At 36.2% G+C, this 17,908-nt stretch overlaps 1 protein-coding gene across 10 annotated transcripts in view; it reads left to right on the plus strand.

Annotated features, from left to right (window-relative positions):
* MYCBP2 (MYC binding protein 2) overlaps positions 1-17,908 on the plus strand; it is a 205,561-nt gene that overhangs the window by 43,249 nt on the left and 144,404 nt on the right. For all 10 annotated transcript variants that reach the window (XM_052785932.1, XM_052785933.1, XM_052785936.1 and 7 more), the window contains exons 8-16: positions 1,640-1,736; positions 6,778-6,851; positions 8,636-8,774; positions 9,573-9,649; positions 11,214-11,418; positions 14,104-14,268; positions 14,996-15,154; positions 15,908-16,112; positions 16,823-16,968. In XM_052785932.1, coding sequence (XP_052641892.1) covers positions 1,640-1,736; positions 6,778-6,851; positions 8,636-8,774; positions 9,573-9,649; positions 11,214-11,418; positions 14,104-14,268; positions 14,996-15,154; positions 15,908-16,112; positions 16,823-16,968 — 1,267 coding nt within the window. The remainder of the gene's footprint in view (positions 1-1,639; positions 1,737-6,777; positions 6,852-8,635; positions 8,775-9,572; positions 9,650-11,213; positions 11,419-14,103; positions 14,269-14,995; positions 15,155-15,907; positions 16,113-16,822; positions 16,969-17,908) is intronic.

The following is a 17,908-nucleotide window of genomic DNA, read 5'->3' on the forward strand; positions in this document are numbered from 1 at the left end:
TCTAACTTACTTTAGACTGAAGCTTTTTGATCTACTTTAATGCTCTTTACTTAATTATCCTAGTTTGTGTGGGTTTGTTTTTCCTCATTTCAGAGAGATTGATTTATCCAGGAAAATTCAAGTAGTTTTAGATGGGAGGAGGAGAGTTGGTTGGATTTTTCTGTTGTTGTTAGATGATTGTAATTAGGGTCTCTGACTCTTTGACAAATGAAGATATTCTGAGGTTAAGCCTTAGTGACGTCCCTGTGAGATGCATCTATTCTTAGATGTGTAGAATCCACATCTGAGGCCAATCATGCTTCGAGCAAGTGCAAGCCATTGTCATATCTCTTGTTATGACACTGCTGTTGTTAGAATCATTATGTAGTCATTATGCGTATTGGCCTCTGCAACCCTCCTGTAGGTGAATACTACTTTGCTTGGCCTCAGTCACCTTGAATGATATGTTCATAAGTGCCCTTAAGTAATCTTTTTCCTTTCCTGTAGCTGCTTTTATAGCAGAAGTGCTTTCTAAGTGTAAATTCCCCACCTGTGTTTCTACCCTGCTCCCTCAAAAATCTTTCAAGGGTTCACAGGCATTGTGGGATCAAAAAAGATACGAGAGCAAAGTTGCCATATTGCTTCAGATGGATCTGTGCACATTATGCAGATGTGGGGGCTTATGCAACCTATCTAGTTTAAGCTAAAGCAAAACTTCTTTGACTGTGTGTGTTTAAAAGTGCACTCAAAGTTATAGGTATAAACGATAAACCTCAAATGTGAGTTTCAGGTAGGCAAATCCTTTTACTGAGTAACCTTCTAGACTGATGACTGAATCAAACCTTTAAAAAAATATATACATATGAACAGAGAGAGAAGATGCTATTTTGGTATACCAAGGGAGACTTCTTGATGTGGGTTGCTGACCAGAATAGGTAATTTTGGGGAATGAATGTATTCTGCATGTGGAGAAACAGAAAGAAGAAATCATTAGTCCCAAATATCTCTCTTCCTCTAGGTCTGGTTAGGAGTTGGGAGGGGAGCAGTATAAGAATTCATTGTATGTAACCTTGTGTCCTGGCCGCTGTCACCAAAATCACCATATACTTTGCAGGAATTTCTTTGGTGAAGAGCTCAGAAAGAATAAATACGTGGAATCTTGTTAGTGTTGGAGTCAAAGTAGTTACTTAACATATTTGAAAAATTCCCTAGTTTTTAATGCACGTATTAATATTCATTAATGATCACTCTTCTATATATGTATCTCCTTCCCAGAATTCCCATGAATCTTTTGTTGATTTGGAAAGTGGGGACAGGAACATTGGTTTTTGCTGTGGCTGTGGCATTTAGCTGTAATTGTATACACATATGAAGAATGGAATTGCTATATGTGCCTTCAAAAGCTGTATACGAGCTTCAGCATGCTGATCCACAGCATGTGTAAAGTATAGAGGAAGGACGTCAAATTTCTGGGTTTTATTGCAGAATTTGATTAGTGGAAAAAAGTTGATTATCGAAATGAAGCAAATTTGATGTAAAAGGTTTCCAAAATTTTTAAACAATACCTAAAATAATGATTGCATTTTTTCACTTTTGACAGTATCCTTTGATGTATTTAAGAATATTTTCATACCAATATATATATTCTTACTCTTACCAGGGTTATTTATTATATAGAGATGCGAATAATCACAGTATGACAGCCATAAGAATAAACCCTGAAACTTTGGAACAAGACGGTACAGTTGCTTTGCCAGGTAAGAACCTCCAGATACGAGAAGATGGTTATAGTTCACTGTTTACATGCTATGTATTTTCAGGTAAGCAGAAGAGAAATTGAGACAGATTTTGAGATCACAAAGAGACTGCTTTTTTATGACTTTGATTTGCTGTGTTAGACTAGCTGCAGTATTTCATTCAGAGGTCTTGCATCTTACTCCAACTACTGGAAGAATATTGCAACATTTTAGAATGTATGGTCATATTAATTTAAAGACTCCAAGAGCTTAACTTCCTTCTTAAAGAATTTTTATTTCTTCCTCGTTTGAACTTTGAGCATTTGGCTCAGATAGAACTTTGTTTCCAGTATCTGTTACATGTAGGTAGTTACAAACTATGACCAAAGCCATTTTTTAATATAGGTAGAAATGTATCCAAAAAACAAAGGACGCTAATGAACACTGATGGACCATGCTTCTGATGTTTAAACTGGTGGGGGTTTTTGTTTATTTGTTTGGGGATATTTTTCTGTAGTTTAGTTTTTGTTTGGGTTTTCTGTTTGGCTTTTTTGCTTGGCTTTTTTGCGGAGGAGCCTCATAACTTGGGTCTCTGTTTAGAAAATGAGGATGTTCCTGGAACATGTTTTAATGGCCTCCTGGTGAAACACATCTGTTCTTAGCCACTCGTGAACAGTAAAAGGGCACAAGAATATCTTTTGATTGAACAGTGATAGGCTTATTCTATAGATGAGAAGAAAGATTTTGTGTTGTATCCTGACAAAAATAAGAAGGCACTGACTGAAACCTCAGAAAAATTCTGTAGGCTTTTTGTATTTCAAACACAAACAGTAATTTTTGAAACAAACTGTGAATATAGAATCTAGTCTGTGCAACTTTCTGCAAGTCCTTAAAATGTGGATGTCTATTTAAGCTGCTTGGTCTTTGTGGGGCTGTATGAGAAATTTGAGTGAGGGCACATTCAAGGACCTGACAAATTGCCTTGTAGGATTGCTTTTCCACTTTTTTCACCTCAAGGCAGCTTCTTCAACCAGTAGGGTCCTTTGAGGTCCTTAATTAAGTTACCATTGGTAAAGAAATCAGTGCAATTCATGAGTCTTGAGAGACACTTGAGCACATTTGAAGTCTACAACTCTGAGCTGTTAGCTTTCTCTTGCAAATTTCAGTGACAAGCGTCATTCTGCAAGACAGCTTTGTGTTTATACTATAAAAAGGCACAAATTAAACAAGAGTGTGCCTTCTAAACAAAAATGTATTAATCTTTCAGTGCAAAAACAAATCTTATAACTGTAGGAATACCCATTCAGAAATCCCTCAAACTATTTCACACAATTGCATTTCGTGTGGTTTGTGATGCTATGAAAGTGGATGCTAGATGTTTTTCATAACTCTTACCCTTTGTATTTCAGCCCTTGAACTTTGCTGTTTTGCTTTGTGCACTGCTACACACTTATCTCAGTGTTATATTGTGAGCAGATGTGGCCTTGTTCTTTCGGCTAGGACAAATTCCAAGGGGTCCACTTCTGGTTATTTCTGTTTCCCTTTAGAAGGAAATAAATGAAGGCGGGGGAGGGTATGTGACCTATCTGAGGAAGCCTGAGTAGGTACATAACTCTAAACAGTAGTGGCTGCCCCACTGTAATCTTAATAATGACCTGCAGCATGTTGTAGTTCTGAAAAACCACACGGGATAGAACTAGAGGGCAGTAACCTTGCTAACAGCTGAATACTGACATGACTCCAACTATTTGCTCCTAGTTGGTATGGTGTTCAGACATGGCTCTATCTGGAGTTAATCTCCTTCAAATTCCTGGGTTGGTGATATTGCATTTAAATAAGGTATTCATATTTATTCTTACAGGGATGCGTAGGAGATTAGGAGTTCTTTAGGAGATGTGATTAGGAGTTGATCCTAGCTACAAGTTGTGACCTTTGGAAACTCAGTGAACTATGGAACATTATCTTCTCCTTTCTCAGACAGTAGGATCCACCAGCTTCTTGAAACCATAAACTTCTATTTCAAAGGCCAGTCTTTCCGCTCTGATAGATGATCTAGCAAATCTGATAACATATCTGGAACTACCAGACTGTATGTCAGCATTCTTGTATCTGATGCCTTTGCCAAGCTTCATACACTGTCCTTGAGCTGTGGATCTGTCTACCCAGTCCAAATGTCATAAAAGAATCCCTGAGTTCTATGAGATTTTCTAGGTGATTGGACCTGAACTTACAGAGGAGGTTTTCATCTTGACCGTTTCTTTAACAGTAATTCTTACTACCTACCTTAGAGAAAGGTTGCTATGTTCAGCTGAAGAAATTGAAGTTACATGGTATATGGTTTCATTGTTCTTTGAAATTACACATTAATATCTTGGAGCTCAGGACTATTCACTTAGTCTGAAAAGTACTGCTAACTGAAGGTAGCCTAAATGAACTCAAGAGTACTTATTAGCAGGCACAGGATGCACTATGTAAATACGGAAGGTGATGCTTGACAGTCAATATCTCCTGAAGCCTCTAAGGAGGCTGTGATTAACAGATGTCTGTAGTTATGTCCTTTAAGTAAAACATAAGCCCTTTCTGTTACAGTAATCTCCAGAGAGAAACCTTGGATATCTTTGTAGCCAGAGTAATTTCCAAAGTCAGAGTGAATAAGACTACAATTGATCATAAGAGCTCCTTGCTAGCTGAGACACTATACTATCCTACTTGTCACAGATATTCCATTTGCCTTCCATTTTCTACTCTCCCCATTAATTTGATATTTAATGCTGGGCCTGGATGTTATCTAATCAAGTGCTAATATTCAGGAAGTCCTCTGAAGAACATACATTAAAAAAAAAAAAAAAAAAGGCAAGCATCCCTGTTCCAGATTTCCTCTATGAACACACCTACCAAACATACAAACAACCCCCCAAAATGTTTACTGGGAGGCTTGCCTTTTCTTGAAATGACTCAAGAAATAGGCCAAACAGTGTAATATGGACCCACTGGTGGCCAGAATATCCTGTTTCCTTGACTGTTATGCTTACGTGAGCGTGTACTTTTCAGCCATTCAATGGATCTTAATACTTACTAACTTCCTATAACCTTTCAGAAATGTCATTTCGATAATTTTTGGAACTTCTTTTCAAGTTACTAACAACTCTTGTTTTATCACTAATATCACATTGCAGCATAGAGAATTAGTAACGTGAACTGACTTTGGTCATTAAATCCAAGATTATTTTTGAGAGAGCAACTTTTCAAACTTCAGTGTATCTGTCATTCTCCATCCTGCTTGCTGCTTACCCTCTTTGTGATTCATATCTGTGTGTGCTCTAAGGGGGAGGTTGCCTAATTTAGGTCTGTTACTTCAAGATGGGAGAATTAGAGAAGGCCACCTAATGCATATTCTATTCCTGGTAAGATACTATATTGGACTGGGCAGTATAGTACTAAAGAGTAAACAGGTTTATGGGTTTGTGAATACTGTGGGGGTTTTTCAGCTGTACTATTGTTAATAAAATGCTCTAGCTAGCTAACAAAAAATAGCAAATGGTTGTGCCAGAAGGATATTATGGATATATTACGTGTGCTTCATTTAGCATTAAATTTGTTAGATAAAATGACTGATACTGGATCTTTGTTCAGGTTATGAAACAGATTATTTAGAGTGTAAAGTAGCTGTCCTGTAGTATTTTTGGAAGACGTCTATTTCCTGTGTAATCAGTGAAACAAGCACCACACAAGCCATATAATACCAATCTCTTTGTTAGTAGCTCCATCAGCAGAGCAAGAAGGGAAGAAGAGATGGTGTAGGGACATACTTTTAAACTTGTAGAGAAAGTGGCCTTTTTCTTTTTTCCCCTAATATGGGCAGAATTCTTTCCCTGCCTTTTTTTCTTGGAAATAGCTGACCTGTTTTCAATAAATGTATGATGCATTCGAGTATATGCTTTATAGTTTTCCAAAAAACATGGATTTAATAGTTTGGCGAAGTTTATGAACAATGGAAAAATGAGACGAATAATGAAGAGTTTGATTCTGTTTCATTTATTTCTGTAGGTTTTATATGCTGGACTAATGAAACTTTTCTTTAAAGATAATGGCCCTTATTTAAAAAAAAAAAAAAGTCTCTGGGGAAGGAGAAAGACTAACACTCCAAGAAAATTAGAATTTAGTTGTAATAGTTTAGAATACCCCTCACAGGTGAATATTAAATGTTTTTGTAGTTAAATATTGGGGTAACCCCTTACATTTCATGCAATGAGAAATGCTTTAATAACTCTTAAAGGGTGTTGTGGTTTAACCCCAGCCGGCAACTAAGCACCACGCAGCTGCTCACTCACTTCCCCCTCACCCAGTGGGATGGGGGAGAGAATAGGGGAAAAAAAAAGTAAAACTCGTGGGTTGAGATAACAGTTTAATAGAACAGAAAGGAAAAAACTAATAATGATAATAATAACAATAATAAAATGACGATAATAATAAAATATTTGGAATATACAAAACAAGTGATGCACAATGCAGTTGCTCAGCACTCGCCAACCAATGCCCAGTTAGTTCCTGAGTGGTGATCCTCCCAGCCCCACTCCCCCCAGTTTATATACTGGGCATGATGTCACGTGGTATGGAATACCCCTTTGGCCAGTTTGGGTCAGCTGCCCTGGCTGTGTCCCCTCCCAACTTCTTGTGCCCCTCCAGCCTTCTTGCTGGCTGGGCACGAGAAGCTGAAAAATCCTTGACTTGTTGCTAAGTAGTGTTTAGACTAACTGAAAACATCAGTGTGTTATCAACATTCTTCTCTTACTGAACCCAAAACATAGCAGTACACCAGCTACTAGAAAGAAAAGTAACTCTATCCCAGCTGAAACCATGACAAGGGACAAAAGAGTATTATATGCTTTTGGTGAGAGAGGAGATCCTAGCATAAAATAATGTTATCAGGACAGTATGATCTCTCTTTAGACTGACTACAACTCTCATAGTCTGATTGTAGTGAGAATGAATTAGACAGAAGCAGAGAACAGTGTGTATGTTAATATAAACTGATGTAGTGCACTTCATCTTTCTCTCACAGATTGTCATACTGAAGGGCAGAATATCCTTTTCACTGATGGAGAATATATTAATCAAATAGCAGCATCTAGAGATGTAAGTATTACATATGATGGGTAAACTATTTTTCTCTCAACTGCATTGTTTTATTTTACAATACTTAGAGCTTCCTTTTTGCTTAATGTTTGGCTTTTTCTTCGCTAACACAACTAAGACAGACATCCATGTAACTAGAGATAATAAGAAACTGCCATATTTGTGCATAAAAGAGCAGTATTTTGGTATTTATCGACACAATTTTGATTTGTGATGGATTTTTCAGGTATTTTTTTTATTTATCAGGTAAGTTTTAAGAAAAACTTTATTGCTTTTTGTGAGAAAAAAATCTTATACGTGGAATAATGGCTTTTTAACATGTTATTCTACAGGGCCTCTGTGGGATAAGCTTCTCAGAGCTTAATTATAATTTTTTTTCTAATTTAATTTCCTGTAATTGCTTTGGTACTTTTGGGGGAATTTCAGCCAGATTTAATAGAAAAGGTATGAAAGATACTACATTCCAATAGATTTTTATATGAAAATTGCCTATTGGCCAAAGCTGTGGAAACCCAAATAAGTGCTTCTACTAGCAGCAAAACAGTTCTAGCTGTTCTGTTTTGTTCGGCAGACAGTTCTTACATTCTTAGTTCTGGACTGGTCACTGTTTTTTGACAGTGAGAAAGCTGTAAAACAGGGATGAGGCAGGGGTGGGGTGAGACAGGGTTGGCAAAAGATGCCAGATATGCAACTATAAGAAAACCAGGATTAATCCATTTCCTTGTTAACAGAACAACTCTTTTTTTAACATGGCCAAATGAAGATACTTCATCTGCACTTGTAGACAGAAACCTGTTTTAGCTACTTGTCGTGGTTTAACCCCAGCCAGCAACTAAACACCACGCAGCCGCTCACTCACTCCCCCCCACCCAGTGGGATGGGGGAGAAAATCGGGAAAAGAAGCAAAACCCGTGGGTTGAGATAAGAACGGTTTAATAGAACAGAAAAAGAAGAAACTAATAATGATAATGATAACACTAATAAAATGACAACAGCAATAATGAAAGGATTGGAATGTACAAATGATGCGCAGTGCAATTGCTCACCACCCGCCGACCGACACCCCGCCAGTCCCCGAGTGGCGAATCCCTGCCCCCACTTCCCCGTTCCTATACTGCATGGGACGTCACATGGTATGGAATACCCCGTTGGCCAGTTTGGGTCAGGTGCCCTGGCTGTGTCCTGTGCCAACTTCTTGTGCCCCTCCAGCTTTCTCACTGGCTGGGCATGAGAAGCTGAAAAATCCTTGACATTAGCCTAAACACTACTGAGCAACAACTGAAAACATCAGTGTTATCAACATTCTTCACATACTGAACTCAAAACATAGCACTGTACCAGCTACTAGGAAGACAGTTAACTCTATCCCAGCTGAAACCAGGACACTACTCTTTAAAGCACTTACTCTTAAACTGCATGCAGAATTTTGGGTTCTAAATCTGAAGATATTGAGGGCTTAAAAGATAGATGTAAATAGTTATAAAAGCAAGTTTTCTGTAGTGAGATTCAGAGTTAATTATTTCTATAGCAATTCACTCTTTTTATAGTGTTCATAGTGTGTTTTCATAGAATTCAGTATGTGTTTAAGGACTGTCAGATGCTTATCTTCAGCTCATCCTGTTTGGCACTTTCTTCTTTTTTCCTCTATAATAAATGTTACTTTATCAATGTGTTCTCTGATAATTTACTCTGAAATAGTATTATACTGATGCACTTAGGCCATGAAAAGTAAGTTAATGCATTTATTATACAGTATAAAGTAGATTTTTATTTATTTATTGCAGGATGGCTTTGTAGTGCGAATATTTGCAACAAGCACTGAGCCAGTACTGCAACAAGAACTGCAGCTTAAGCTTGCGAGAAAATGCTTACATGCCTGTGGCATCTCATTGTTTGATCTGGAGAAAGACTTGCACATTATCAGTAAGTCCTCTTCTTTGAAGGTTAATAACAAGCCTAATAATTCAAATAATAAAACTGAAACACTGTCCTTCCCTTTTTTTGCCTTTACTATGTGCAGGAAGGTATAGCTCCATTATAAACACATGGAGAAGTACAAGGGGTTTAAAACTGATAAAGCATTGTTTGACTCAGTAATCCATACACTCATTTTGAACCACCTTTCTGTCTATAGCACTATCCATGGTTTTCCAGTATTTTCCTCTAGTTGTATAATAAAAATATAATCATTTGAAGCTTGGACTTCATAATAGTGCTCGTATCATGTAGTTAAGCTATAGAACTCCTTGCTGTGGGTCAAAGTTAACAAAAGTTAAAAGGACTGCTGGCTGAATTAATGGAAAAGAAATGCATTGAAAGATACTAAATACGTGGAAAATATCTTTGCATCAGAATTTGAGATGCAAAATTGTTGGTGTCTACAAAGGTATTTTTGAGAAATATTACTTGGCCTTTGCTTTGGGTTTTTTTGCTGTTAGGTGTCTGCTTTGGGCACTATCAGAACAAAAGCATATTTGGCCACATGAACCTTTTATCTGACCAACTTCAGTTGCTTTTACACTGGTGCTTTTTTCCCATTTGAACAACTCTGCCAGGTCTAGCCCAGTAAGCCTTCTTGTGGCAGCAAAACTTTGTTTCACTTGTAACTTCCTTAGAACCTTTGTTACAACAAACTCTCCCTGGCAGAGTTAGGTCCGTAAACTGGTCTGTGAAACTGCCTGGTTAAACTGTCCGGTTAACGCAATCTTACTTGTCGCACAGGTACAGGGTTTGATGAGGAATCAGCTGTCCTTGGTGCTGGAAGAGAGTTTGCACTAATGAAAACTGCTAGTGGAAAGGTACTGAAAATGTTCTGTAATAAATAGCAAATTTCATCAATGTATTTCTACATGTTTTTTAATTTAATTATTATTTTCCACAACTCCTTTTTGCCTTTTTAGTATGTTAGAATGAATTTATATGACTGTATTTCAATACATTTTCAGAGCCCACTTTAAAGGGAAAAAGGCAAATGGTTATTTGAAAACATAAACAGATGGTGTTGGAACCATTGAGAAATCTGTGCCTTGAATCTATAGGAATTTCTACAGTCAGTCTTACTTAGAGACAGTGTGAGGGTTTATTTTAGATTTGGGGCCAAAATTACCTTTTGTCTACAAATGATGTGCTAGCACATTTGCAAAATTTTTTACCCCATAAATTTCCATAAACAGTCTGACCATAATAATTTATTTAAATCGCAACCTAATTTTTCCAATCCTTCAGAGAATTATTGACTTCCCCTATGCAAAGTTTTCAATTGATTTCTTTAAACCTATTCTTAATGATTTGATATGTTGGTTCTGCTCAGTGGAGACTGTTTTTCAGAGGCATTTGCATATTCATTGAAATTTAGAAATAATTCTGCTTACTGTCACTATGACTTTTTACATTATTTACTGTGTTTCTATTTTGGTTTGGGAAACTAATGTTATTTTACTTGTATAAGCATAGTTCTTTGTTTTCCTGTGTTCAGAATTTTATTGCTTTATTGGAATGAAGGCCTTGCTCTGCTGCTGTCAAAACAGTGAGATTGCTGAAAATGTTCATAAATAAACGTAACTATTTTTTCCTAATAGAATTTAGTAGCATGAAACAGAATTTGATCAAGCAGAACTCTTCAGACATTGGAGGAGACAGATTAATTTGATCTTCAGACTAACAAATGCCTCTTCAATATAAAATTAACAAATTTCCTAGTTTTGACCTCTAAAGTTGTGTGTTTAGGTATGAAACACACTTGGTAAGACAATGAAAAATGGCTTTAGGTGCCCACATAGGTTTAACACCGCCATTTTATATTACTGTTGAGTAACATGGTTCTAGAGGAAACTTTAGTCCATATCAGTTTTTCATTTGTTAGTGTGAAATATTTTAGTCCATGTTATTTATGTATTCAGTGGTCACTGTGCATTTACTGAAAATGTTTTAAAAATGTGTTGAAGCATATTAAAAATTGTAGTAATTTGTATTTTTAATTATTTTTATTATAATACTATGTTGTTTTTACACAGACCAGACATTTCTCTTAAGTGTTTTAAATGCTTAGTTTCCTCTGAGTAGTTTCTTCTGAACAGTTCTTTCTTGTGTGTTCAACTCATCTAGCCAAACAATTATATGTGAAAACTAACTCTGTGGCACAGCAGAAAGCACATTTCAAACCAAGCAGAATCTAATCAGAATGTTTCCCCCATTAAGTCAAAATTCATGGGTTTAGGTTAGAGATATTGAAAGGTGTAAACAATGTCAGGAAAAGTTCTGTATGGTTTGAAATGACAGGATTTTAAAACAATGCAACTTTAACAATGATGCAAGTTTGAAGTGCTGTGGCATAACTGAAAACAATAAACTGTTTTCTCCTAGATTTATTATACTGGCAAATATCAGAGCCTTGGAATCAAACAAGGTGGTCCCTCAGCAGGAAAATGGGTTGAACTCCCAATCACAAAATCTCCAAAGATTATTCAGTTCTCTGTTGGACATGATGGCTCACATGCCTTACTTGTGGCTGAGGATGGAAGCATATTCTTCACAGGTTCGGCTAGTAAAGGAGAGGATGGCGAATCAAGTACGTATTATGTTTGCTTGACCAATGGTTAATAAAAGCCTATTAACCACCTTTTAATTTGAAAAGAAGAGTTTTAACATTTTCCAAGAACATGTAGGCATGCCGTTGGGTTTGAATTTTACGCCAGCCACAGGTCCTGACAACCAGTGCCACTGCCTCTCCCAGCTAGAGATGTTGATCTCAGTTTTACCACAGTTGGGATTGTGTGGTGGGAGTGCTATTTTAGCATTGTCCTGAGAAAAGGCAGTCATAATTTTGGTCAAGACGCCATGCCGTCTGCCTGGGACTTTGTCTGAAAAACTGAAGAGCCAGACTTTTGCCTCTTCACTGTTGTTTTAGAGAACTTTGGAAATGGGTGTTTTGCCAGCTAATGCCTCTCCATAATGGAGAGGTACAATGGTTAGAAATTGTAGAAGCATGGTCTTCTGTGCTTGGTCAAGCAGAGCCCTTCAGACATTAGAGAAGACAGATTAATTTGATCTTCAGACTAACAAATGCCTCTTCAATATAAAATTAACAAATTTCCTAGTTTTGATCTCTAAAGTTGTGTGTTTAGGTTGAAATACACTTTATAAGGCAATGAAAGATAGCTTTAGGTGCCCTAAAGCTGTGATCTGCTGTGATATTTAATTAAATACTTCACTTTAGGAAACAGACTGTTCTGTTAGGTTGTGTTAGATTAATTTAAAAAAAAAAAAAAAAAGAGGGAAGAATGTGTTTTGAAAAATACCTAGTTCCTGAGGATCTTAAAACAAAGTTGATATTTTTGAGTTGTCAGCCTCACAATGTGTACATTTTAATAGGATAATGTAATATATATTTCATAGATGGCATTTTCATATAGTGTTGAAGCCTAACTCAAATTCAAATTAATCTCTCAGTCTCTCTGTTGTAATGGTGTAGTTTGATGTTACCATTAAAATTAATATATTTTTCACAAAGCAGGTTTGTGGAAAACTTTGGTCTGCTAGCCATAGAATTTAAACACAGATTTAATAAGACTGAAATTTTTGTGCCTCAGTGCAGTCAGTTAGAAATATGATAAATAACACTCAAAATTTGGTATAAAATTCAAGACTAGGTGGTAGTAGTAGATGGTTAGAATTAAAAAATTGATTTAAAATACAATTTAAAAATAGATTTAAAATCCTGAGAAACAGCAGTGGTAGAGTCCAGCTTTGTCTCAGTCAGCTTGTGTAGGAGTTCTACTTTTCAAGAAAGTTGTGAACAAAAGCTCAGTGGGCTGCATACATGAGGTATGGCATAGCTCATGCAGAAACAAAGCATATTTAACTTGTTCCTGTGAAAGATTAACTACACTGACAGTATTCCCCAAGAATGTGTGGGGTTTCCCATGTAATATAACTAAAATACAGGCAAGAACATATTTTAAGTTTTGATAGTGCATATGGAGTGGATTCTTGAATGTGTTCAGGGGAGAGGAACTTAATAGTAGTACTCCTGTGTAAAAGTCTTTGGATAACAAACATGGTATGTGCTATAGTAACTTTGTAGAGTCTTCTTAAATGCAAATCTGCTGAAAACTGTGTGGGACAAAATCATACTACTTTTTCCAGTAAATGTAGAGTAAATTTAAGAGATTCAAATAAAAAGATTTCAGGAAATACATTTAAAAGCACAAATTTCAAGATTTCTTTGCACAGTTATTGGGAAGTTATCCAGAATACAATTAAACTGATTCTTTTTGTTGTATATTTAATTAATCTACAATTTCAGGTGAAACAAAAATTTAGCACTTTGAAGTAAATTGCTGTCACTGCTTTTGTTTATACTAGCAAAATTTAGGTGAGAAGATTTAGTACTTACTAGATCTTCTTACAGAAGAATCTGCTCAAGGACATGATCAAGGTCTTTCTGAGTTCTTTTAAAAGAAGTTCAACTCTCTTCTGACTCATCTGGTTCTCTTTGTCACTCTAATTTGGCTCAGAGTGGATATGCACAAGTTTTAATTCTTCTCCCCTGTTTTCTTTTAAACCTGGGCAGGGAGACTGGGTTTCTGTCAGTAGGGTGGGTGTGTGTTCTTTGTAGCAAGTTGGTAATTGTCAGCAAATGGAAGTAGCTGGCAGTTCTCTGACTTGGGTGAAAATTCACAGGCAGTAATGGTAGCTGTTTGTTGTTTTATCCAGTCTTCAGCTATGTTGTTACTGTTTTCTTTGGGGCCAGATTGCAAAAAATTATTTGGGGATGCGGTTTTTTTTAGTATTTTTTCTTCCTTTTTTCATCCTGTGGGAATCTGTTGTGACTCACAGGTTTTCTAAACATGGTTCTAATAGAGAATTTAATATTTTTCTTTTAAATAAATGAACTTGTGTAACATTTTTCTGTGAACTTATTGTGCATATATTGTCATATATATACTTCGCCGATAGCAATGAGGACTTTTTTTACTATGCGCTGCTTTGTAAAGTTCATAAAGTTAGTTCAATATATATATATAAAAGAAAAACTTGAAGAATCATTCCTGAAAGATACTTATCTAATCATGACTTTGCTTGCCATTGAATTTTTTGAGAGAAACCACTGTAATCCAATAAAAATTAGACCAGGAGATCACACAGATGGATTTTTTTCAGTAGCAGTCTAAAAACTAACCCCTAATTGTAAAACAAATGTTATTGTGCCTTTGAAGGTAGAATGACTTGCAATTTATTTATTTATTTGAAGCTAAAAGCAGACGGCAGTCGAAACCATATAAGCCTAAAAAAATTATTAAAATGGAAGGAAAGATTGTCATATCTACAGCATGCAATAATGGAAGCAGTTCTGTAATTTCAAAAGATGGAGAACTCTACATGTTTGGAAAAGATGCCATTTACTCTGATAGTACAAGTAAGTTAAATATTTGTCTTTTAAGTGATTTCTCAAGTAGAGTAATTGAAATTAGTCTGGAAGTATTTAGCCTGTGGAAATTATGTTTGTGTGTTTCTTACTCTTCTAATAGATTTCTGAATTTCTGCTGATTCAGCCAAGTATGACAAAGATAGAAAGAGAAGACAGTTTCCTTAAGTTCTGTAAAAATATATAGCAGCACTGGTGACAAATACCCAAATGAATGCTTCCGCTGAGGAGAGAAAAAAAAAAAAAAATTGTTTTATTAATCTGACATTAGAAGGCCACACAGGAAAAAGTCACAGAAATGAGACATGTTTTGTCATGAACAAAGGCTGCAGGAAACCAGGCCTTATATGTTTCTCTGCTGCTCACAAGACAGCCTGTTTTGAATTTGCAGGTGATCCAGTACATCTCAATTTAAATAAAAATATTAAAGAAATAAACTCCAATGGTGTTATGACTCCTTTAGAATTGTTTTTCAGAACAAGTGATTTGCAGCAGGGTTTGGTTTGGTTTTGGCTTTTCTTTCTTTGCAGGACAAATGGCCTAAGCCTAATTCTCCTTTCACTTCTTATTCTAGCACTTGTTTTTTGTAGCTGCTGTTTTTCTTCCTTGCTGTTAATTCAAAAATTGTCAGTATCCACTAGCAATTTTGTTGTATTGTTGAAATTTCCTTCTTGGGTAGAAAGTGCAATTTACCACTCAACTGTTTTATGTTTTATAGGTTTAGTAACAGATTTGAAAGGCCATTTTGTGACTCAAGTAGCCATGGGCAAAGCTCACACCTGTGTATTAATGAAGAATGGTGAAGTTTGGACATTTGGCGTAAATAATAAAGGACAGTGTGGACGAGACACAGGCTCCATGAGCCAGGGAGGAAAGGGTGAGGGACCTACATTATTCCTTTTGTTTTGTGTGCTGGAAAATATCACAAGTGAAAACATAGCTAAGCATTTTATTACAAAATATAATTTCGGTAACTAAAGCTTAAGTACCTGCAATGAGCTTAAAAAAACCCCAGGTATGGATGCTTTCATTTCAACTGTCAGGTATTCGGTGTTTTGCACATACTCGTAAACTTAGTTACATTAAAAAAAAACCTCAGTTACTTTTCTTTTGTCAGTGAAAAAGATTTTCTTCAAAAAAAAAATTAATAAAACCAAACCTCATCACTCCTTGTCTTACTACATGCGGTTGACCCAGTAAGAAAAAAATTTTCTACCTTTCCTTGTTTGCATTCAGTCTGGAGGCTGTTGTTTGCCTAAGTGGGGCATGAATGCAAGTTTACGTCTTTCTCGGCACAACTGAACGTTTCCGTTACTCCTGAACATAGGTATGAAAAGTCAAACCTGTTCACCTTTGCTGGATTGGAGTATTTTATACCTGACAAGTAAATGACCTATTACTTGTATACTGAATATAAATGTTTCATTTCCCTTTTAGTTGTGAAACCTAGCTATATACCCCAGCCCATGCTCAGAGAGGTTTCAAGAGTGTCATTACGCTGGCTGAGCATGCAAATCAGGCATGCCTAGTCATTTCTTTTAAAATCTGATCTGCGAGTGTTCTTCAGAGAGCTTCCTTAGTAGCCACTGTTGGCCTCGGAAAACAGCTGTTGTTTCAATATCTTAATTAGGTTTTGGAGTTGAGAACATGGCAACAGCAATGGATGAAGACTTAGAAGAGGAACTGGATGAAAAAGATGAGAAGTCCATGATGTGTCCTCCAGGCATGCATAAATGGAAGCTGGAGCAGTGTATGGTGTGCACTGTATGTGGAGATTGCACAGGATATGGAGCTAGCTGTGTTAGTAGTGGGCGTCCTGACAGAGTACCTGGAGGGTAAGCAAACATATGGAAATATACTTGCTATAGTGTGCTGAATGGCTAAAGCATGTGTTGGATGTAAACTGAGTTGATGTGTTCTTAAACTTCAGTCTAAGGTAACATTATATCTAAAAAGAGTCTGTGCTTTTAAAATCTGAAGTAGGTTAAAATTTTTGTAAATAGTTTGTGATGGTTGCAGGTGATTTAGTTTTAAATGCATTTTTTACATTTCTTTAGCATCTAGTTCTTTACTAGAAGCTGTTGAATATGAACGCTAATATAATCTGTCTCTTGACAGAGCTGCTGGCTTTGGGATAACCTTTCTTCATCCTATGATGGAAGTTTTTTTATCTTGCTGTTCCAGTTGCTTTTATCTATTACTTCAGGGTTGAGCTGCATAAAGAGCCACTGCTTTATGTATTGCTGTTACTATTTCTCCAGCATTGCATGTGCTTGTTGTTTCCTTGTTTGAGTTTTCATGTGGTGTATGTTTAATTAAGTGAACAATAGTTAGTGCTGAGAAGTCAGTTCAGATATGTATGGTCAGTGTATGTTCCCTGGTACCATGCAACAGCAGCTAGGATTTAAACTACCTATGCTTTTTGTTTACCTCAGGAAAAATTACGTGTCCACAGATAGAACAAAGTAATAATGTATGTTTTAATTACCAAGGCATCAGTAATGCATGAAATAAGACAGTGATAAAGCAAATTTGTTTGCTGCAGAATCTGTGGCTGTGGCTCAGGTGAGTCAGGCTGTGCTGTATGTGGCTGCTGCAAGGCGTGTGCTAGAGAATTGGATGGCCAAGAAGCAAGGCAAAGAGGAATCCTTGATGCTGTAAAAGAGATGATACCTTTAGATCTCTTGCTGGGTAAGTAATATGAATTAGCAAGATGGCTTTTAATTTTCTTTTTTACTGCACATTTGTTTTTTCCTCAGTACATCTGTTTGCACTCTTTAATAAACTCAATCCCACTGCTGACTTTTGGAACTTGAATTGCAATAGCAGGTTAGTTTAGAAATAGTTTGTTCTTTTCAGTTAATATTTCGGTTAGTATTTTGATTCTTCTGTATGATAAAACTTCGTATCTTAAATAATGCAGTTCTTTCTAATCAAATTACTGAACTTTTAGACTTACAGGACAGCTTTAGTATATTGTTAAAATGGATAAAATGCTGCTTATCTGGCAGATTTATTTATTGGTGATGTAGCCAAGTGGGATCATTCTGGTAAGTGAAATATTTCAAAGTTGCCCTTATTGTAGACGTGTGCCATTTTGACCTGTGCAGTTGTGATACTAATGCTGATACTACAAAGTTGTTCTTGTCCTTTATTGATAGCCTGAAAATTTTTCTGTCATCTTTTTATCAGGGTTTTTTGCAGTCACATAAAAGATGGGGAATATTGTTTCTTGAAAACTTTTTTTTCTGTTAGAAATTTTCAGAGAGAAAAAGCTTCCAGGAATGTGGAAATTACTTTTAAAAAAAACCTGAAACACTTCCCACCACCCCCTAACCCCACTCCCCCCAAAATACCCACCTTAGGGGAAAAATTACCAACTGGTATGATTATTGGAAAATACAGTTTGGGATCTTGCCTTGTAAGATCTGTTATCACAGAATTTTTAATATTGTATTCTCTGTATTTACAACTGGGCAAATATAGGTTTTTGGAGATCAGACTTTCCTTCCTCGCTTTTTTTATATTTAGATTTACATAGAGCCCTTAATTCTGCATGGATATATGGATATAGTATCTGATATAGAAAAGTACCATAAAATAATCAGATGTGTGACTTAAAATATACATC

This window comes from Harpia harpyja, chromosome 4 (assembly GCF_026419915.1).
Source record: "Harpia harpyja isolate bHarHar1 chromosome 4, bHarHar1 primary haplotype, whole genome shotgun sequence".
NCBI classification, from domain to species: domain Eukaryota; kingdom Metazoa; phylum Chordata; class Aves; order Accipitriformes; family Accipitridae; genus Harpia; species Harpia harpyja.